The 22646-nt window shown below is 40.0% G+C and overlaps 1 protein-coding gene across 1 annotated transcript in view; it reads left to right on the plus strand.

Moving 5' to 3' along the window:
• The window catches only part of TANC1 (tetratricopeptide repeat, ankyrin repeat and coiled-coil containing 1), a 216811-nt gene that overhangs the window by 144207 nt on the left and 49958 nt on the right, over window positions 1-22646 (plus strand). The window contains 7 exon segments of the mRNA XM_015411532.1: window positions 757-768; window positions 10095-10140; window positions 10388-10513; window positions 13071-13352; window positions 15406-15557; window positions 19351-19582; window positions 21997-22163. Of these exon segments, the coding sequence (XP_015267018.1) occupies window positions 757-768; window positions 10095-10140; window positions 10388-10513; window positions 13071-13352; window positions 15406-15557; window positions 19351-19582; window positions 21997-22163 (1017 nt within the window).

Below are 22646 nucleotides of genomic sequence, written 5' to 3' on the forward strand. Positions count from 1 at the left end.
CTGTAATCACAAACACAATCCAGCGTAGGCAACCACACACTGAAGCCCAAACTAGATGATATGGTATCCTTGGGGACACCACTACTGTTCTACCCATGGAATTCTCTCACTTTACAAACACTGTGGTGGGGGTTCAATGCTGCTTGGGACTGCTGGGAAGAGCTCCCTCCCCCAGCACTGTTTTCAAGAGCCCAAAACCCTGGTGTCATTTGAGCTCTTGCAAATGGTACATGGGGGAGAGACAGGGGCCCCTCCTCCTCACCGTGCTCTGGTTCTAAATGGGATCAGCTCCCCCCTTTGTACAGTGAGGGAATTCCAGAGGTAAAATGATGATGTTCCCCAGGATAGCATATTGTCTGGTTTGACCCTCTGGAGCAATAGATATGCTAGCTGCAAGATAGATGGCATTTTCCTAGCAACAAACTATTGCAGGGGGAAAGCTGAGGAAACTGATATTCAAACTGGCACTTAAAGTTTTCTCCTTCAAGAACAGATATTTGTGATATTGCCAGATGACTCATGCCTTGTTTTGTTGTCTTCATGAAAAAGCAGAATTGCCAAGGAAGTTCAGCTGAGAGATTTGCTTCTCTGTATAATGTTTGCTTACTGTAGTTAGAAATTTTATGTAGGTAGAGTTAGTGGCCACACTATGGCTTTTACTTTAGAATTAGTTTTTTGGGGACTGTATTATTAGTACTTCCCAGCTACTTTCACATGGCACGATGGTTTACTTTCTCAAAGGGTAGCAGTTGTTGAGGTAGTGTCCCTGTATTACATAGACATGTTTTCTACCTTATTAATGGAACATACAGGATTGTCTCTGCTGCAAGGCCATTTTTAGGCCATTTGTGTGGTTTGCATGCTTTGCTGCAGGAATAAGCATTGACTTCTATTTATTCTGATGTGACATGGCAGTTTTCAGGCTTCACAAATCCTCATTTGGTTTCCACTCTGGCAATGTCTTGTAAAAGCTGTGCTAGGACAGCTTCTGAGCCTCTTGATCCAGGCTTGAAATCTAGATCTGCCATTAAATTGGCTGTTAAAAAGGATTATGATTGAAAACAAAGCCATTGCACTCCATTGGACCGACTTCCCTCGTGAGCTTATGAATAAGAAACACGGTACCAAAGGGATCAGCATAAGTAAATCACCAATGTTGATTTTAAGAATTCTGTTTCTGGAGTACTTCATTCCTTCTGTCATTCATTTCAACTTCAGTTGAGCAGAACTAGTCTTTGGGGGGGTTTAATGCTTCCATTTCTTATACTTGCACCTAAGCTCTAAAAGCTTGTGTGACAGTGATATTTTACTTGGTTCTGAGCAAGTCTCAAGACCTGGTGACAGATGTACTGGTTGTTGCACCATTTGGGAACAGTGGCCACAGTGCTATTAAATTCAGCATTCAGGTCAATAGAAAGTTACCCCTAGAGCTCAAAAGAGTCACACTTGATTTCAAAAGAGGGAACTTTACAAAAATGAGGGGAATAATTAAAAAGGAAGCTTAAAGGGAAACACGTGAGAGTCAAATCTCACGTGAAAGCTATTTAAAACCACACAGGTTGGAGCCCAAATAGAATGCATTCCACAAGTTAGGAAAGGCACTGCCAAGTCTAAAAGAAGGCCTGCATGGTTAACAAAGCAAGTCAAGGAAGCTATAAAAAGGAAAGAGACTTCTTTTTGAAAGTGAAAGGTCTGCCCCAGTGGGGTTTTTTTTTTGGTTTTTGTTTTTATACTAGATGCTTAGGGGTCTTTCGGGTTTACAGTGATAGTTAAGATATGAAAAAGATAATACTATAGTTGAATCAGTTCATAATGGGATTAGCATGATTGAGAGATAATGTGTGCCAAGCTAACTAGATGATCTCCTCTCTTGGGTTTTTAGACAGTAGTGGGTATATTTTCTTTATCCCTTAATGTAGTCCCCTTCCCTATTTCTGTTGTAGTTTGTAGTCTTTATAAAAATGCAATTAAAAAAAATCCCCTCCGAGGGGCCAAAAAAAAGAAAAAAAGAAAAGAAAACAGCCAATATCATAATGCCCCTCTATAGATCTGTGGTGCAGCCTCACAGAGCTGGAAAAGGTACAGAGGGCAACCAAGATGATGAGGGGGTTGGAGCACCTTCCCTGTAAGGAAAGTCTGAAGAGTCTGGGACTTTTCAATTCAGAAAAGAGACTAAAGGGGGGGGACGGGGACATGATAGAAATTTATAAAATTATGCGTGGGGGAGAGAGAGATGACAAAGCGAACTTTTTCTCCCTCTCCCAAAATACTAGAACTTGAGGGCATCCAGTGAAGCTGATGGGCAGTAGATTCAGGATGGACAAAAGGAAATACCTCTTTATACAGAGAGTGGCTACGATGGGGGGTAATTAAGAAGGGAAGAAGAATTACCCCCACGAGTATTGCATGTCCCCACTTATAAAGACTAAAGCTTAGAGAATGTTTTTTATGTGTTTTCTGTAAGCCGTCCCCTTTGGCCGTGTGGTTTTTAATGACCTTTCCCTAGCCTATCTTTGTTCTTTCCTTTCACTGATCTTTGCAAATCTTTGTTTTGGATTTGGGATCTCCTGTGATTGTGGGCTCATCAAATCAGAACAGCTCTTCTCAGTATTACGGCACCTGCTTATAGGGCAAATGAACTGTTGGCTTTTGTGTTATCTTCCTTTCTTGTAGATTCATAGGAATGGTAGTCCTTCATCGAGTCATCTCTAAAGATTGTTCCCATGTTTTCCAGGCGATAAATGTACATATTTCCTTGAGTAAATAAATGAAGCATACTTTGCATACCCTGGATGTTTATCAAGGTCTGTTTGCATAGGACAAAGAATTTTCGTAAAGATGATAATCTAAACGTAAAGACAAATGCATTTATTTTCAAAAGTTCTATTGCAGGATCGCTCGGATCATCCTTTTATCAGTTGGCCAAACAACCCAAATTCAACAATATCGAGAAACATTCTCAGTTGAGGAATTTAGTCATTCTTGCCATATTTTCATGATGACCGTTTACTAAATCTTTGCAGGTCAGTCACTTGTGTGGCTCCTTCAGCATTTTAGTGAGCATTATGCTTTTGATGCAAAACCTTGGGTTGATGCCATGTTTGGAAGAATGGCATTTGCACTGATGTTCCAGCACCTATTTATAGCTGTATCGCCTTCAGTCATCCGATTGTGAGACTTCCCAGAGACCATGAAGAAGAAGGGCTATTTGCCTGTAACCACTGTTCTTTTTGAGTGGTTGTCAGTTCAGTCACACAACCCAACCTACCTTCTTCACAGCTAGTTTCTTTTGTTTGTTGCCTGCTGTTTTTTCTGCAGCTTGGCAGATGCAATTGAGATGAAAGGAAAGGTATTTGCTTTAACTCCCAAGGTATGTTCACGGGGCCGAGGGGAGACACACACACCAGCCACTTCATTCAGCACATTTCCATGGGTGATATTTGCAGATGCAGAACCTAGTTATGTGGCATAGATGGCCAGTCAAAGAACAGTTACCAGTAAGGAGTCTCTATCTTCCAAACCAACAACTGTATTTAAGCTCTGGTATGATTGTGATAAACTGTCAGCTGTTGAAATATGTGCAGTGTGTGTACATGTAATGATGGCTGTAGAGAGGCTCCCAACCAACTCTTCATGAAAATAAACACAGAGAGACAGACAAGGAAACTGCAAACACAGGTGTAGGGTTCAGAAGGTTTATGAAGATTTATTAGAGAGTTGACATTCTCAGGAAGGGGAACTGAGAAATGCAAACTATAGTTCTGGATGGCTCATGTGCCCTTTCATTACACAGTTAATAACATAGCTTGATTTTCTGCAGCATTTTGTAGGAAGTAATGTAGTTCATGGTGCTTATACGTTTAGACAAGAAAGTGAATGTCCTCCTTTGAAGGTTGGTTACAAGGAATCACAAGCTCAGAAGTTCTATATATTTACACAAAATAGCATGTGCAGTTTATTATAACTGAGGTTTCTTTATATGCATCATGACTCAGCAATAATTAAAAGTTTCTCAGAAAACCGTCACTGTGTCTCCCGTAACAACCAACATTGCTGACTCATTGGGGCCCAGTTATATTCAGCCTTTCCAGTTAGGCCATTTTACTATTTAATTAATGTACCAAATTGTAATCCTGGCCCACATACTATAGCAGCTGCCAACAGTTTTTAAGTATTACATTAAGAACAAAACATTCTTAATTGTAATTTTGAGTCCAGATTACAACCTTCATGTATTTTAATTTACCATGTGTACAAATACCCATAGGGTCACCATGAGCCAGAAGCAACTGGATGGCACATAATTCTCTCACATACAACTACATGTTTCTTTTCTTTAATTTTGTTTGCCCCCACACCCTTAAGGCAATGCAGCATAAACTTCAGTTCAGAAAATGAATTGTACACAATAAGATCTGGATTTCCCTTGACAGGGCAATTTTCTTCCTTTATTCTCCCCGTCAATTCCCTTTACTGTTTTAAGGGAAGATAGAATATATCAATATAAAATGTGTATTCAGCTTGTAAACTTAAGGGTTGAAAAGGGAAAAACTGCAGTCCTGAAAACAGTAAGGAATACCTTAACAAGATCCTGTCTTGGCAAGTGCTGGTGCCATATAAAGGGCTTTTTAAAAATACAGTCAGCATTCCCCCATTAAAAGAAAAAATCCTGTAGTGTGTAGAGATAAAAACAATAAAAATGTTTTAAAGAAAAGAAAAAATCCTGACTGGGATATGAAGTAAAATTGGTTATTTGTAGGGGAGGGGGCCGTTCTGTGTTTAAATGTGCAAAGGACAAGATGTATTTTATTTCCAGTTCTGTAATGCAACTGAATGTTGTAGTATTTCAAGATGGAGAGTACCCACTGAAACTGACCTTAAATGATTTTGAATTGTCATGGGAGGTATGTGATGAGAGATGTCATTTTAAAGTCTTAATAAGCAAATAGGTGGCCCTGTATGAAGACTTGGTTGCCAACTGGCCTGGAGAAAAAATGGCCTGTCCTTTTAATAGAGGCTTCGTATGTAGAAATGACCAGTTGAAACTTTTCATGGCATGGAGGTAAATCGCTTCGCCTGGTAAATATCAACCCATTAAATCTCTATTAAAGAGACAGTACATTTATCTCCAGACCAGCTGGCAGCTGTGAATAACAGTGTTGGTTGTTTTAATTTTGCCATCTTTGTTTGCAGAGGGAACTACAAGTGGCTGCTTAGCTCTGACCTGGATAGCCCAGGCTTCTCCAATCTCATCAGATCTCAGAAGCTAAACAGGGTCAGCCCTGGCTAGTATTTAGATGAGAGACCTCCAAGGAATACCAGGGTTGTGATGTGGAGGCAGGCAATTGCAAACCACCTCTGAACATCTCTCCCCTTGAAAACCCTACAGAGTTGCCATAAATCAGCTGTGACTTGGTGGCACTTTCCACCACATGCAGTCAGCATTCCTTCATTAAAAGAAAATTTCCTGATTGAGATATGATGCTTTTCGCTAGAGTGGATGTGCATTAATCTTCAGAGTACCTTTGGAATGTTCTCTATTGAGCAGCATATAGTAAATGCCGGGGTGTGACTATGTGTGACACACACACACACACACACCCGTCCTTTTGGGAATATATTTTGCTTTGCTTTTCTTGGTGCTTTCTCAATATTCTTCATTGTTATGAAAGTCATTGAACTTGTTAGATTATGTAGGGATAAATATTTGGATGCTCTTAAAATACTTTAATGCATTCTTAAAATGCTCGATGATTCTTCTTTATACAAACGTTTATATGAACAAATGTACCAGTGTGTGACTGACAAGATTCCTCTCCAGCTACTACCCTTAAGGAGTGTGAGGGGTCCACCATCAGTCGTGGTCCACCAGTTAATCTCTGGTTGTTTCCCCCCTCCTTATAGCCTTTGTATAGAATGTAGAATATATTCCAAAGGCCTTTTAAAAATCCAGAAAAGATGGCTGAAGATCGGTTCCTCTTTTCTTGCCACGTTTAGGAAACAATCTGACTCGCGTTCCTAAATGACCCAAGTTTCTCATGAGAAATTAATGAAGCTTTTATTTCTGTGAAAGCATATGTAATACGGGGTAAAACCGATAATGCTAAATTGAATTGTATAGAAGAGGGAGGAGACCTGGGAATTACAGCTGGTTTTTATCCAGCATCTCAAACTATTCACAAAAGCAAAGTCAGAGCTTTTCCTATATAGGTCACCCACTTTGTTTGTATAAGCCATGCATGTTTTAAGGAAAGGTACAGGGAAAGATTTGTTCATCTCTGATACCTGAATGTTTGCTTTCTCAAACGGAAACATTTGTATCTTAACATGAATCTGCAGTTACAGAGGAAATAGAATAGCCCTTATTTTAATATTGATTTATTTCAGTCCTCAGCAATTATGGGCTAGAGAAGTCCGTTTAAAAAAGGGGGGGGGAGAATGTCAGTTTGTGCAAACAGCTCTAATGTCACTTCACCTTTCTTTCTGGACTCTTGATCCCTCTCTCCATTTCAGTTTTGTTTTTCATTTTAATTTTGTATTACAGTATTTGAGTATAGTAGTTTAAAAGCTGTTTGGAAGGTTGTACATATCTTCAGGGTCACAATGCAAGATAATTGACTCTCTTAAAGAAAGATCCCAGATAAAAAGATTGGAAATGGTATTCTCCAGATTAAGATAAGCAGTTGGTTCATGTAAATACTTCCTAGTTTTTCCCCATCTCTGGAATTCTTACCATAAGGAACCAGATTTTCTGCTAGGGTGGTCTTAGGAGAGTATGGGGATCCCATATCTGAATTCATGGCATTGTCAAGTCCATTTAAATTCATGAACCTTTGCTTCCTTTGCATTTTGCACTAGAAGACTCAAAGGGTTAGATTTTTAAAAACAATACTTTAAAAATGAATTTCCTCTGAGTTATTCCAGAAGTACAAACCCCTTGCTGACAGTGGTGTTAGTTTCATTGAAACCTCACTAGAAAGTGAGGTGTGATAGGCAAATGGAAAAGACCTTTCAAATATACAAGTATTGAACATGCATTGATGTAATTGTGATATTAGGTAACTCAGTATAGATAACTCTGAGGTAAAATCAATGCATACACAGACTTTAGGTCTTATGTTTCAGGCTAATGAAAGTTTCTTAAGCTTTTCACAGTGACTTAAACCTTTATGTTGAGAGGCTTTTGTTCCAGTGTTTTTCCAAACACTCTAATACACTTCCTTTGAGTATTATCTGGCTCCTTTGGTTTCCAGAAGGCTGGTACACTCTTTAAACTCTTTCCAGTATCCAGCCCCCTTTTCTTGAAACACCAGTACTTGTCTTGACTTTTTAACTGATTCTTAAGGTCACTAAAGGCAATTTCTAACCACACCAGACCAGGGATCTCTGTACTCTTCAGAGCTAACTCCCTGTGTGGTAGGGAGTATTCTTCTCTCTTTAAAATATCTAGCACCTTTCCTTTTGCCCTTGGGAGTCTTTGCCTATTTCCCAAACTTCCTTGCCAACTTTTCCCCAGTTCTCCATCTGTGTTAAACTGCTCCCAGCTAAGGCTAAAATCAGACTTCATTCTCCTTAGCATCCAGTTCAGAAGTCTTTCTCTGCTCAGCTGATGCTAACCGATCATATTACTTGGAGCAGCCTGTCACTCAAGGCTCTCTGTTTCTGTGAAGAATTAACCCTTCACAGTCCTTTACCTGTTTGTATAGCACTTTTGAGGTATTAAAAATGCAGTCCATTCCAAGCACTTTTATGTATGTGGAAGGAGAAGGGTCTGCATGAACTGCTAAAATTGTCTTTGATGTTTGTATTGCATGTACTGATGCTGCTGAAGAGACAATCCTCTCTTCAATTCCAGATGTGGCTTGCCTCTTTAGCAGTACAAGTATGTCAGCAAAAGACCTGTCCATAGTGCAGATGTCATACATGTTTATGACCATTGTTAATTCATGTATATTTGTTTTGTATCTTCTCCTGTTAGTGAATTCAGGTATTGACTAATTCCAACATATTTCTCATGCTATTTAAGGTTTTATAGCCATATAGAGGCCTTATAGAGGCCAAAAATCCTACCATTAATGGAATGATTGTTAATATTCTCAGTGCTGTGAAATACTTCACACAATGTCTGCTTGTCTGCCTGTAAGACGGACTGCCAATAGCTCTGACTGTAATCATTGGGGCAGAAGATTCATCTTAGGTATCTTGCTGTGTTTTGACTTAGCAATATTGAAGCTTTAATAAGTAATTTGACTGCCAAACTGGCTGTAAAAATTCAGTGAGAGTCTTGTTTCCTTTAGATACTAACTAACAATAAATCAGTTTTAAGACTGTCTTTGACATCATTTCCTATTTTAAAAAAACACAGAAGAGAAGGTATTTAATTTTTTTAAATGCTACCTTGAGCAAGGCAGTGTATAGTACCGAGAGAATGTATAAAAATGTCTTGTATTTTTAGACTAGTGACATGAAATATAAAAACTCTTGGCTTCCTGTGTATGGGATTCTTTCTCATTGTGGAATGATTCATTTGCATGTTTTTGTTCATGTGATGTTTGTTAAGGAACGCAGTAATGTGTCTTGAATACACGGTTACTTTGGCCGCTTAACAATGAAAAATGGCCTCATGACGTATAATAAATTTCTAGAATTTTATGGCTGTTGAATGTAGTGGTTGTGATTAACAAATTCACAGAACACAGTAATTTAGCTGGTGATGTTTATGGAAGCTCAAGGCCATAATTTTTGAAGTGGCAGGTCTGCGGGAAAAGGTGGTTTCTTGCTTTTGTTGTTGTGTATTATGTTGGTATCACGTTTTCTTCAGAAGAGCATTTTAGCTTGACTACTGTGTAAAATTTGCTTTCTTTGACTCTTGGCCCAGCTGAAACTTTTCTTGGTGCCATAGAATGTATACTCATAAGGTCTTTGCTGTTACAGTGTTGATTGTTACCGTGACTTTTTGTAGCTCTGTTTATCCACTTCTTGTTGATTCTTGTCTGCTCTTTATCTAGAGATTAAGAATGATGCTTTAGGCTGAGTCAGACCATGTTCACCTGGTTTAGTAACTCCTGCACTGTTTCTTTAAAAAGTCCCTGTGCTGTGGGGTTTTTTCCATGGTTGTACAGATCGGGCCCTCTCTCAAGCAACACCATTATTGTATGTTGTCTGTCCACTAGATTTGCTTGGCTGGGATGTCTTACCACAGTACTTTGAAGCTTCCAGACCACACTTATTTAAGTGATTGTAAATATACTCAGAGAGATTGTTTGCTGTTGAGAAGGCACATCTGGTACCTCTCTACAACTGTGTGTAACAATGAACAAATTAGACTATTTTATTAGAATATTTTTTATCGTGCTTCTCTTCCACACTGGGGACTCAAAAGTGGCTTACAAAATAAAATACAGAAACAGTACTACAAGAAGCACAAGCCATCAAGCCCTCTGTCTGAACCTAAACAGGTGGTGAGTCATGAGAATTTCCAAGGCAAGGCTTATGAGTGGCCTCAGGCTGCCGACTAAGAGTCAAGGGTCCTTTGGCTCTAGTCTCTTCTGGCCAAACTCTGCAAAAATATTAGGGGCAGATGCTCAATCCAGGTCTTATTCAATTCCCGGTTCCTTCCCTCTGGCCTTCCTTCTGGCCAGACCCTGGCTCTAGGGACCAAACTACATGATATCACGTCCCTGGATCCACCACGGGAATATGGCATCATTTTACTCCCCCTCCCTTTTTTTACTTTTAAAATCACTGTGGGGGCCCAATCCTGCTAGAGACTTCAGTGGGGGGGGGATGACGGCCTTCTGTCCCTCATCCCCCCGCCCTGGGCCACAGTTCTCAGGAACCAAACGGTCTCTGGCATGATCTGGTCCCCAAAGTGATTTTAAAAATGAAAACTATAAATGGTGTGGCATCCCTGTGGTGGACTTGGAGGCGTGGTCTCATGTAATTTGGCCCTAAGTTAGCTACAAGAATATGAATTTCTGTAAAACTGTCTGTTGCGTTTCACCTTTTCTGCCTTTGTGTCTTCACATAGCCCATAGCCCTCAGTGGTTCACAGTGGTTCACATAGCACATAGCCCTCAGTGGTTCTGTGCTAGTTCACACAGGGCATGGCCACACCATAATCCCCAAATAGCTTTTCAGGTGTGTTCACCCAAGTGTAAACACACATGTAAACATTTTAAGTGTTTGGAGAGATGTTAGGACTAATCAGCAGGTCTGCTTTGTGGGTAGTGCTACTAACAGTAGAAAAATACAAGCCAGTGCAGGAACTGAAGTAGTCAGTATTTTGTTTCATGTGATACAGCTACTGTCAACCACTGCTGGAGACATGATATTGGAGTCTACTTTGTACTGATGTTACTTTGACCAAATTACATTCTTATTACAGCAACTAGTTCCACCAAGTTGGAAGACCTGAGCTATTTGGATGGACAGAGGAATGCTCCCTTAAGAACCTCGATTCGCTTGCCATGGCATAACACAGCTGGAGGGAGAGTTCAGCAAGAAATCAAAGGTATTGATGTATTTGCCCTTTCTTAGGATGTCTCTGTAGCTCATTAAAACTTAGTGGCAGGTGTACCAACCAGGAAGAAGTAGCACAAACCCCACACTCATACATTGTGGGATGTAATAGACATGATGCAGGAGGTCCATGATCAGAATCCTTTGCAGGGCATGTTAGCCTCTCATGACACTTCCCTGATTTAAATCTCATTCTCGCACAGACACTTAAACACCTTCCCCGCTCTTAATTGCTATTAGTTGTGGAGCGATATAATAATTGTGAAGTGTATTACCAATTTTTGATCACATTAGCAGGTCTACATAGCTGCTTTTGAAGTAAAAAAGAAAGCAGAAAAGGACAGAGGGGGGTCTTGATATTCAACATCAGGTTCCTTAAATAAGCATGTTCCAGGCTCACGAGTCCCTGAACTGGGTGGCCCAGGCTAACCTGATCTCGTCATATCTCAGAAGCAAAGCAGGGTCAGCACTGGTTAGTACTCAAATGGAAGACCATCAAGGAGTTTCACAGTCATTAGGCAGAGGCAGGCAATGGCAAGCCCTCCTCTGTTTGTCTCTTTCCTTGGAAACCCTATGGGGCACCATAAAATGGCTGTGACTTGGACAGCACTTTACATAAACACAGGCTCACTGGCTGAAAGCTGCCTTAATATCCAAACCATTGCCTAGAACAGCTCCTCCAGCATGTGGGAAATCTACAGGTTTGGGGGGTTTTTGCTGACTTCGTCCGGTGGGCTTTTATAACCTGCTGTCACATGAAGATGTCAAGATGTCCAAAAAGGAGCCAGTTCCTATTACTTGTTTAATAGTTTGGACTTACTTGTCTGCCTAGCCATAAGAACAAGAAGATCCAACCCTGCTGACTCAGACCAAAGGTCTGCCTAGCCCAGCATCCTGTTTGACAACAGTACCTCCAGAGAATCTACAGCAGAATAAGAGGGCGGCAACCTTTTACCACTTCTGTCCTCTTGACAGCAAATGGTATAGGAATATAGGCACGTCTGGGCTACAGGAAAGCATTTCATGCTGTGATGTGTTCCGTTTTTATATTTTGCTTTGCTCATCAGATCAAGTGTTGGGGGCTCACCCAATCCGTGTTCCATAGAAAGGAAGTTCTTCACACCTGGATGAAACTTTTCTTTGAGTGCAACAAAAGTATATACTAAATAGGTTGCACAAAGGGAGATCAAGTGCTAAAACCTTATCTATCTGGAGGCAGAGATCAGAAGTAGAAGCTACTACGTCTGTCTAGAATGTTTTAATTAACAGATCAACTGACAAGAAGGAAATATGAAGATTAATATATATATATCCAAATGTCATGTCATATCAGAGGCTGATCGAAAGCTCATCCAAGGAGAAATAGTGTCTAATACTTAGTATGATTCTCTGTCGTTTTACAAAAGCAGGAATTACAAGGGAAGTCAGCCAGTTTACAAATTATCACTGGCCATATGTGAGTTCTGTAAAAATGTATTAAGGAATCTGGATAAGTGAGAAGGCATACTGGTGGCATTGTGTTAGGAGCTAGGGCAGCTGCTTTACACAATGCTTCTGGAGCCAGCCAATCTGTTTACATCTACAATTAAGGACTACTTTTCATGTTCTAACAGAGTAGCTGCCGTTCCCTGTGGTTACTTCTCATGCCAGCCCCATAGAAAGCAAACTGGAACTTTGTGTATATGAGGGACAATCCTGGTTGCTTACTGCATGGTCTTCTGGAATGGCATGGGATGGAGCCATACCACAATGAGAGTCTTGTAATATAGGAACAGGCCTAAAGATGGCTCAGCTGTATGTAGAGAAGCTTTATTTAGAGACCCTCTAGACTACAGTGTAGTGTATTAAGGGACAATGGCAAAAGTGGTGAGAAGGAATAGGATCCAGTTGTTTACCTTCTCATCACTCACTGACTACACAAAGTAGTGAGTTCTACTTATGTTTGTTTATTTATGAAAATATGTATACCCTATGGTTCCTCTTCTGTTTGAGGTGCTTTACATTTTGTGCAGGGAAAATAAAACTAAATGGCTTTGATACTGTGCACAAAGTATGCACACTATACTTTGTAATTCTGCTCCTGCCCAGTATGGTTGGAAGGAGGACTACACTGTAGTTTATTGTCTTACTTTCTTGGTTTCTGCCTCAGCTTTTTTGTAAGCGACATCCTTAACAGGACTTCCTGTCTCTTCACAGCCTGACGTGTTATATATCGAACCCTCTAGGAACTTGTAGACTTGATTATCACAGATAATCAGGCCCTTAAAAATATAAGCGTGCTGATTTGAAAAACAATGTAGATGTGTTTTGCATTAACTCTGGGTGGAAACCATTTAATGTTTATAGGCCAGCCTTACAAAATTAGCTGTGTCTATTCTGCTCTGACAGTTTTGGTTCAGGGCTGAATTGACAATGTATGTTCAAAAACAGGTTATTTGCAGCTTCTGAAACTGTTCTTTAAAGATGAATGCTTGTGCTTTGAATCAACACTTTCTTTTAAGGCATAACATATTTTCTTCTCACCAGTACTTTTTCTTCTCTCCTCTCAGCACGTTTTGCCCCCTATAAGCCTCAAGACATTTTGCTAAAGCCACTATTGTTTGAAGTGCCAAGCATAACAATGGACTCTGTGTTTGTCGGAAGAGACTGGTTGTTTCAAGTTATAGAGGAAAAGCTGAAGAATACAGAGCAGGCAGAGACCAGGGGAGCTGCCATCATTGGAAATGTGGGATTTGGGAAGACTGCTATTATCTCAAAACTTGTGGCACTTAGCTGCCATGGAAGTCGCATGAGGCAAATTGCTTCCACCAGCCCAAGTTCTTCTCCTAAAAGTATGTTTTAGATTTATTATTTTGCAGACTCAGAAGAAGGGTTCAAAATGCTACATTTATCAAAAAATAATTTTGCAATACATTCGCTATATGAATTGGAGTTTTATAGGACAGAAATGTTCTGTTACCTGTTACAATGTTGAGAGTACCTCTTCTTTCCTTCCATTCTTTCCTTGTTAGTGTGTGGAAATGATCCACATTTCTTCACGCAGCCCCATCACCTTCTAATGTACACCTTTGTAAAGTATAGCATGTTTATGTACCCTTCCCATTGTACCTTTTTTTGGGGGGGGGGGGTAAAGTACAGCCTGTGTAATTGCTCAACTACATCTCAAAAACACTGTCTTATGTACCAAAGCTTAGTTTCAATGACTGCATCACGCATATCCTTTTATGTTTTTTGTGCTTTCTTGTTTGTTAGCCAAGTTTCCATTATAAACAGTTCTGATAAGAAGATGAGATGATCTCTTGTGTGTCTTCGTTTGTTCTATATACATGTGTTGTCCCCCTCACCAATTGACTGGGGTTTGGAGTTCTTTTTAAAAGGGTTTTCTTAATAGTTAAGATCCTGGATAAAATAAAATGTTTTTACAATTCATAGAACTGTAGGTCATGAAGCTAAATCTGTCTTGCAAAAACCTACTTTGAAGAAAGTGCATAGTTAAGATCCTGGATAAAAATGTTTTTACAATCCGTAGAACTGTAGGTCAAGAAGCTAAATCCGTCTTGCAAAAACCTACTTTGAAGAAAGTGATAGAACCCTACTCGGGCAAAGCAGGTGAAAGAATTGTTGTACTGAGAGAGTTGCCTGCTGTTACATTTGGTGACTGTGGATGGAGGGAGCTAGGGAATATCTTCCTCAACTGGTCAGTGTAGCAGAGAGGGAGCGAGAGAGTCCCTGTGTGAACCTCAGAACCTATTCTGAATATATCTGTTTCCCTTCTACCCAAGTGTGCCGCATCCAGGGTTTTTAAAATGAGGAATTGTGGCAGCAGGTGTTCCTTGAAGAACCTACCCTTTGTTGTGCAGTAGGTGTGCAGTCTGTGTGTGGTGGGCGGAGAGGCAGAAACTGATGAGTGAAAGGAAGCTGGAATTCCAGGGAAGGGAATTTCACTTGGAATTGTAGCCAAGATAGCCTCTGGCTGAAAAAGGGTTGATAGATCATGAGGTAAAATATGAGAAATACTGAGTGAAGTAATATGGAAATTAAATTGTGAAGAGAGTAGCAGTCTCTTACTAACTGTATAGCTCATTGATAATCCCACAAATTTACACCTTCGTTTGTTTCCTTAAGTAACCTTCAATTGTCTAAATGCTGCCTAGTTTGCAGGAGTTTCAGGGCTGGACACAAAATGTGCCTTCATTTGCCTATTACTTCCATATGTGCATGCTCTGATGTCCATTGCTCTGGGACTTCTGATTTTATTGCAGACTCCTTTGTGTGTGTGTCAAAATCCAGGTATTGTGTGTGCATGCTTAGTATTGAAAACTGTAGTATTTCTGGAGGTGAGGCTTTGTGTGGCAAAATGTGGCAGATATATTTCCACATGACTTTAGGTATACAGAACAAGCATATTTTGAAATTAAGGTTTTGGCATTGGTGTGAGGGAGTAAATTAGTTTATGCCTTTACATCAGCCAAACCTTTGGGAGATGCTGGTTCTGTGGAAATGTATGTATCATTTTTGTTCCTGTAGTATTCTGCAATGAAAGGCTCACTTGCGGTACTTTTGGGAGTGGGGGTATATGCCTTTTATTGTAAAGGAACTGAAATGTTTTTCTTCTGTTTTTGTTTCGAATTTTTGCTGTCATGGCATCCCTGCATTAGCATAGTCGATAAACATCACCTTCAAAGTACGGTTTTGAGTATGTGCAACTCCAAGAATGAAGTCATAACTGGTAACACATGAGGGCAATCTAAGGAGTTCAAACAATGTTTAGCTTTCCCTGGAAGACTAAACATTTCCAGCATTACATATATTTGTAATTTGTACCACAAAATGATTATTGCTAGTTATAACTTGGATGTCTGCCTATTTTCCCTCCCTCCACAGGCAGTGACCCCTGTCAAGAGATTCCTCTCAGCCAGTTGTCCCCCTCTATTGTTACCTCAGGTGGCATCAGTACAATCAAAACCTTGAACTGCCCCTCTGCTCACGAACATCAAAACCAAACAAGTGATTCAGTTAGACGGCTTGCTTCAAAGGTAACATGGAATATTTATCAGTTTCTTCAATATTATGAAAAAAACCCAGAATTTGAGAGATCTATGCTTTTTGTAGTGCTTTTTGTGAGAACTCAGTATACTTAGAAAACCTACGTATGTGATCAGAGCCATGTGGCATGGTATTTCCCCCCCCAGTTTCAATAAATACAGCAATTTACTTTACTCCTGTACACAGGCAATCAGAAGACCTTGTATAACCTTGTATTAGGTTTCTGGGTAATCTATTCCTTTTCTTTTTCTTTCCCTTTTCTGGTTGTAGAAGGCAAAGCCACAGTCTTGCTTAAGAATTACGGGAATATTCCTTTTCTATCTGACTCTGGCAGATGGTGATCGCTAATTCCTACGGAAGCTACAGCTAGTTTATTCAGTGTAGCTTCCTGCAATGCGTGTAATAAGACGGAGGGGAGGATAAAATATTTGATTTAGGCAGCTTAGAGCATTTCCGTCACTGATGTATCTAACAGTTATATAAACTGGAATTATCAGCAAATTGCAGTGGGGTTATTCAAATGCATTTATTTCTGCAAGAAGGATTGTGAAAGGAGAAAAGCTTTGCAATGTGTTGCAAATAGGAGAGGATTTGGTCTGGTATTGAAATATTACATTAAAGGGGAGAAAATTCCCTCCTAAAATATCCAGTACACTCTTTATGTAAGAACTGCCCCAATGTTAACATCATCAAAGCAGTTGTTATATTTAGAATGTATTAATCCAGGTCCATTTGACTTAACCTACAGACTTACACAGTCAGAAAGCTTTGCCCTTTGTCCTGAAAGACAATTTCTAACTGAGGCCAGTACAATTCTCATACGTATCTCCCTGGTAGTACTGGATCTGAAAAGGTCTTTGAGTTGTTACCAGTTCTACTTCTTGGTTGTGCGCAGCATTCTTTGCTGGCACAGTGATTGCATTATGGACTTAGCTATAAATTAATTTGTGTTTGCAAAATTGTGTCTGTACTTTTTCTGTAATGTGTTGTTTGACATTGGGAAATATATTTGGGAAAGGGGGTAATATGCCTTGTAAGTATAAGGAATCTCCATAAAACTGGGAAAACAGTCACGGACTTCTTCCCACACCCTTTCTCCTCTCATTTCTAAAGCAACTTTTACTTCCCATGAATGTGACCTTTGACTTTGGTTTAGTTATACCCCTGCTTCAGCACTAACATAGTGGTAACTGTTAGTTTGAAACTGAGGAATGCATTACAGTTCACAGACTTTGCTTATGAGGATGCTGAATACCATTAACCTTTTTTAGCATTGGTATATATGTAACATTAAATCATCAAACTAAAAATTATTCTCATTTTTTAAAAGTTGAGCATTTCCCCCCCCCCCCTTTTCCTCCAAGATTCTGAGTCAAGCCATTGAGGAGTAGATGAGATAGTGGTTAAATTTGATACTTTACGGATGTGCCGATTTCCAAAGCTTCTGGCACTTAATAAGGAGCAAAAATCTGATGTCCAAAATCTCATGCTGCTTCATGGGTGTATGTTCTTAAATACCATGAATTTCAAAATAATTTGAGCATGCCTTTCCTGCTGTCTGGGCATATTTATCTTGTGATATTTGTGGAGTGGGTAAAAGTGATGAGGAAGGAAAGGCAGTATGGTACAGCCCGATCTCAGAAGCTAAACATGGACAGTACTTGGATGAGAGACCTCCAGGGAAGACTCTGCAGAGGAAGTCAGTGGCAAACCACCTCAGCTTCTCAATTGCCTAGAAAGCCCCTTGCTAGGGTTGCCATAAGTGGGCTGTGACTTGACGGCACTTTAGGCACATGCAAAAATGATGAATTTGTGTGTGTGTATGTGTGTGTGTATGACATTTTAAAATTTAATTTAATTCATATACATTCATATACATTTCAAAACAAAAAAATCTTACATTCTTAGTTCTTTGTCTTTTACCTGAATATGGCCTAGAACTTTAGACCACTCGGACTTAGTAAATCAAAGCTCTCATTCTTTTGGAAAGATGTAAGTTTTAGCATAAGAAAAACCTCCTTCACTTTACTGAGCCATTCGCTAACTTCAGGCGTCTTACTTTATTTCAAATAATGCACAAAAGTTAAACATGCTGCAGTAATTAGATACAAAGTTATACCTCATAACTAGGTTTGGGCAGGAATTGGAAAAATGGAGGTTCAGGGTTTTCACGAACCCGGAACCACAGACTTCTCCATTACATGAACCAGTTTGTGTTATGGGAAGTTCATGGGGCTGCAGCTCCACCCGGAAGTGAGCTCACTTCTGGTTTGGGGCATGGCTGCGGCACTATTTGGAAGTGGCCCCACCTGGAAGTGAGCCCTGAAGGCATTTAAATGCCTCCCAAGCCCACTTCCAGGTTGGGCTGGCCCAACTGAGCTCCCAGGCTTTTGGAGCTCACTCTCAGAGCTCGATCAGGCCGACCTGACCTGGAGGTGGGCTCCAAAGGCATAAAAATGCCTTCAGAGCTCACTTCCAGTTGGGCCAGCCCAACCTGGAAGTAAGCTCCTCCTCATTGCCTGGGGAGTTGACTGCTCAGTGCCCGGCTTAGCAAGCCATGGATTGCTTTGTCAATGAAGCAATTGCCCAAAGTGGCGTGAGTCGTGACGAATTTCATTTTGTGCACTGCTTCGTGTCCATCCCTACTTATAACCTAATCAGGACTCTTAATACATAATTCAATAACAGGGATTCTGGGTTATTTTCTGTGGTCCTTTCCAAACCAAAACTCACCAAAAAAAAAGACAACCTTTCCCCAAAAAGAAACAGCTCTTGGGCAAAACCACCACATGTAAATAAAATGAGCTGATTCTGCATTACCATACCAGCAAAATCCAGAACATGAGTTATTTATTTTTATTGGGTTTATTGGATTTTATTGAGTTATACATTTTGACAATTGCTTTTGATGTTAAATATAACTGAATAATAATTTCCCATCGATTTTCTCTGAAATTCAAGCATATAGAAAACTTAGATCCATACGATAAAGCAAATTCTCAAACTTCTATTAAAACTTTGTGTCCTAGTACTGAGCTCCATTTTAGATGATGAATTTAAGAATCTCTTGAGAAGAGTAATACAGAGGGTGGCTATCCCGAGACATAGCCAGATTCTCTTTAGTGTACTGCTTTATAAGTTTACTATTTAATAATAACATATTGAAAATGTTTTGCATCTGTATGTAAAATGCTGTACTATATGTGAACATGTTTTTGAAAGAAAAGGCAAACTACTGTACTTTAGAAGAAGTTAAAGAGCAGTTGAGAGAACATACCAAATTTTATTCATTTATTTAAAACATTTATATGTCCACCTTTCTCCTGAGCCTCTTGTAGCCCCAAGTGGGAAACAGCCATATAAAAACATTTGATAATATAAACATTAAAACAACACATATACAACATTAAAAGCCAATCTAAAAACTAATTATGCCCTAAGAACACCCAAAACACAATGTTCAGACCAGAAATGTAGTACTGTTTTTAATCTGCTGTAATATAACTAATGTCCTCCATTCTTTGCTCATGGAGTGTATTATCTTGTGTATCCAAATTCTTACTGATTAAGGTGAAATTATATGTTGGAAAAGGACTGTGAGATCTGCACTGAAAAAATGTGTGTGTTTGTGTGCATTCAATTTCCTAAATTTCGTTTTGTGAGACAATGTAAAAGATCCAGTTGAAATGCATGTTCGACATAGTTTCACATTGAGTATTACCAAGTTAATCACTGGAACCTTTCACCGCTAATTATAAATGGTACTTTTTCTTCACTTTGAAGGTTGTTGCCTACCACTACTGCCAAGCTGACAATACATATACATGTCTTGTCCCAGAATTTGTGCATAGCATTGCAGCTTTACTATGTCGGTCACATCAGCTAACAGCATATAGAGACCTTCTGATAAGGGAACCACACCTCCAAAGCATGCTTAGCCTTAGGTCCTGTGTTCAAGATCCAGTAGCTGCATTCAGAAGAGGAGTGCTAGAACCACTTGCTAACCTTAGGAAAGGTAAGCCAAAAAAAATCTGTTTCTTGAATGAGTTCAGATGCATCCCATGGTTCTCTGACGTGTGTCAGACATTTCCAAATTAGATTTTATTAGTTTGGTCTTGTGCTAAATATGATAGCAAAGCTCACAAACAAAACATTTCGGATTGTTGATAATTCAGCTGCATTTCGTGTGGTGAGAGCACATTTAGAAAGGAAAATTGATTTGTTAGACTTAAATGAATAATGAACATCTATACTTATACTGAAACATTATTAGGTTATAATCTTACACATTTACTGATGTGTTTATGAGCCATCTGTAGTGCATATCGCATGATCTATTAATTATTCAGGAAGTTTTGAGAGTCCATTTACAAAATGGAACCTTAACAGAAGTTGCAATGGTAAATGATTCAGTAACATCATGCAGTGCTTCTCTATAGCACTGGCTTTAGTAATGTAGCAGCTATCTTGGATATTATGAACTACAGTTGTTGTCCACATATCTCAGAATGTTTGATAAGTAAATGGATGAAACTAAATGTTTCTCAGCAATGATGGATTGGAAAGCCAGGCCACTACTGATCTGGTGCAAAATGGAGAGAAAGATGGTTTGCTGGAGAAAAAGTATGCAGCTGTTCCCATATAACTCCCAATTTGGGTGCTTCTAGTTGGGGTGCTAGCAGACCACCTCACATGTCTCTTGAGAAACCTGTATAAGGGTCAAGAAGTGACAGTTAGAACCGGATATGAAACAACTGATTGGTTTAGCATCGGAAAAGGAGTACAACAAGGATGTATATTGTCACCTTGCTTATTTAATTTATATGCAGAGTACATAATGCGAAAGGCCGGCCTGGATGAATCACAAGCCGGAATTAAGATTGCTGGGAGAAAGATCAACAACCTCAGATATGCAGATGATACCACTTTAATTGCAGAAAGTGAAGAGGACCTAAAGAACCTCTTGTTGAGAGTGAAAGAGGAGAGCGCAAAAGTTGGCTTGAAACTCAACATCAAAAAAACTAAGATCATGGCATCTGGCCCCATCTCTCCTTGGCAAATAGAAGGGGAAGTTGTGGAAGCAGTGACAGAATTCATGTTCCTGGGATCCAAGATCACTGCAGATGGTGACTGCAGCCATGAAATTAAAAGACGGCTGCTCCTTGGGAGGAAAGTGATGGCAAACCTAGACAGCATAATAAAAAGTAGAGACATCACCCTGCCAACAAAAGTCCGCATGGTCAAAGCAATGGTATTCCCAGTAGTCATGTATGACTGCGAGAGTTGGACTATAAGGAAGGCCGAGTGCTAAAGTATAGATTCTTTTGAACTATGGTGCTGGAGAAGACTCTTGAGAGTCCCTCGGACTGCAAGGAGATCAAATCAGTCAATCCTAAAAGAAATCAACCCTGACTGTTCCCTGGAAGGCCAGATACTGAAGCTGAAGCTGAAATACTTTGGCCACCAAATGAGAAGGGAGCACTCACTGGAGAAGACCCTGATGCTGGGAAAGATTGAAGGTCAAAGAAGACAGGGATGGCAAAGGATGAGATGGTTAGACAGTGTTATTGATGCAACGGACATGAAATTAAGCAAACCGGAGCACGACGGAAGACAGGAGGGCCTGGTGTGATGTGGTTCATGGGGTTGCGAAGAGTTGTACTCGACTGTGCGACTGAACAACAAAAACAAAAGATTGGGGTGCCCAGATGCATGTTTTTTACCTGATAACCACCATCAGGAAAAACAGCTGGGAGTTGCAGGGGAAGTAACAGCTGGGGCCTGTTGCTTATTCTGTGAACATGATTACAAATCATAGTTTGTTCCGACTTGCAATTCTGGTCTGTAGGGCAAGCACAGACTGTGGTTTGCCAATTCAGGTAGTATGGCAAGCCGTGGATTGCTGCGAAAGAGAAAATAGATAATTGGCGATCACAATGAGGAAGAGGGAGAGAGAATGAAAACCTGACCATTCATGTAGAGTCAAAGTGCTTTATGATGCATCTGAAGTAAGATCCTGTAATTTTTAAAAAATATCTTGTGTATAATTGCAGTTCAGAAATACAAAATGCCCACATCTTTAAGAAGTTCAAGTCCGTACCTCAGTTGCGAATATTTGAAATCAGTGTTTCAGGCTGGGATGCTGTAATATAGTTCCCGCATAGCGTGTTAAATGGTATTTATCTCTGCACAGGGTCCTGGCACAGATTTGTTAGAAAATGGTGGCGTACTATATATTTTTTGTGGGAAGCTATGAAATGACACATAAAAGGTGACAGAATCCGCTCTGTGTTGTTTTTACAGCAGTAACAAAACGTTCTATCGGCAGTGTACTAAAATTGAATTGTTTAAACAGGGTGGGGGAGGGGTATATGAAAGATACCGAAAAGGTATACATCTTAATTGCTTTTTCACTTTATTGCCTTCTAGAACAGAAAATTCCACAAGAGGAATGCATCATTTTGATAGATGGCTTAAATGAGGCTGAATTTCACAAACCTGATTATGGGGATACAGTTTCTTCATTCATTGCAAATATTATTTCTAAATTTCCTCCCTGGTTAAAACTGATTGTGACTGTACGAACAAACTTTCAGGTAATGCTTTTTAAAATGTGTTGCTTACAGTTATTTAAAGTTGAGGGAAAAGGAGTCTCAAAGTAAACAAGACACTTAAGCATTAATTATAACCAGAAATGATAAGGAGATTTGAACAGTTGTGGCTATGATCCACACATGGTTGGGTTGCCTGTCACTCATTGGTTATGACCTGCAGAGCTAATGTGCAAAGGTTTGAGCTTTGTTTGCCATTGGGCCACTAATGATTGCATTTGGGTATTTGGTCACTCAAATCCAAATAAATTTCTTGCCAAATGCTGTGCCCCCCACCCTGATACTCTCATTGCTTCTTCCTAACATCTAAATTTGGAATTTAACATGTACAACTCGCGGGGAGGGGGGGAGCTCCAAACTGAGCTGCCGGAGGAGGAACCAGCAGGAGCAGGTAAGCCTCCCCCCCATCCTGCCGGTTCCTCCCTGTCCTCCACCCCCCCGCTGGATCTCCCCCCGCCTCCCCCCCTA

Source organism: Gekko japonicus, unplaced genomic scaffold, assembly GCF_001447785.1.
Source record: "Gekko japonicus isolate JY-2015 unplaced genomic scaffold, Gekko_japonicus_V1.1 scaffold6, whole genome shotgun sequence".
NCBI classification, from domain to species: Eukaryota; Metazoa; Chordata; class Lepidosauria; order Squamata; family Gekkonidae; genus Gekko; species Gekko japonicus.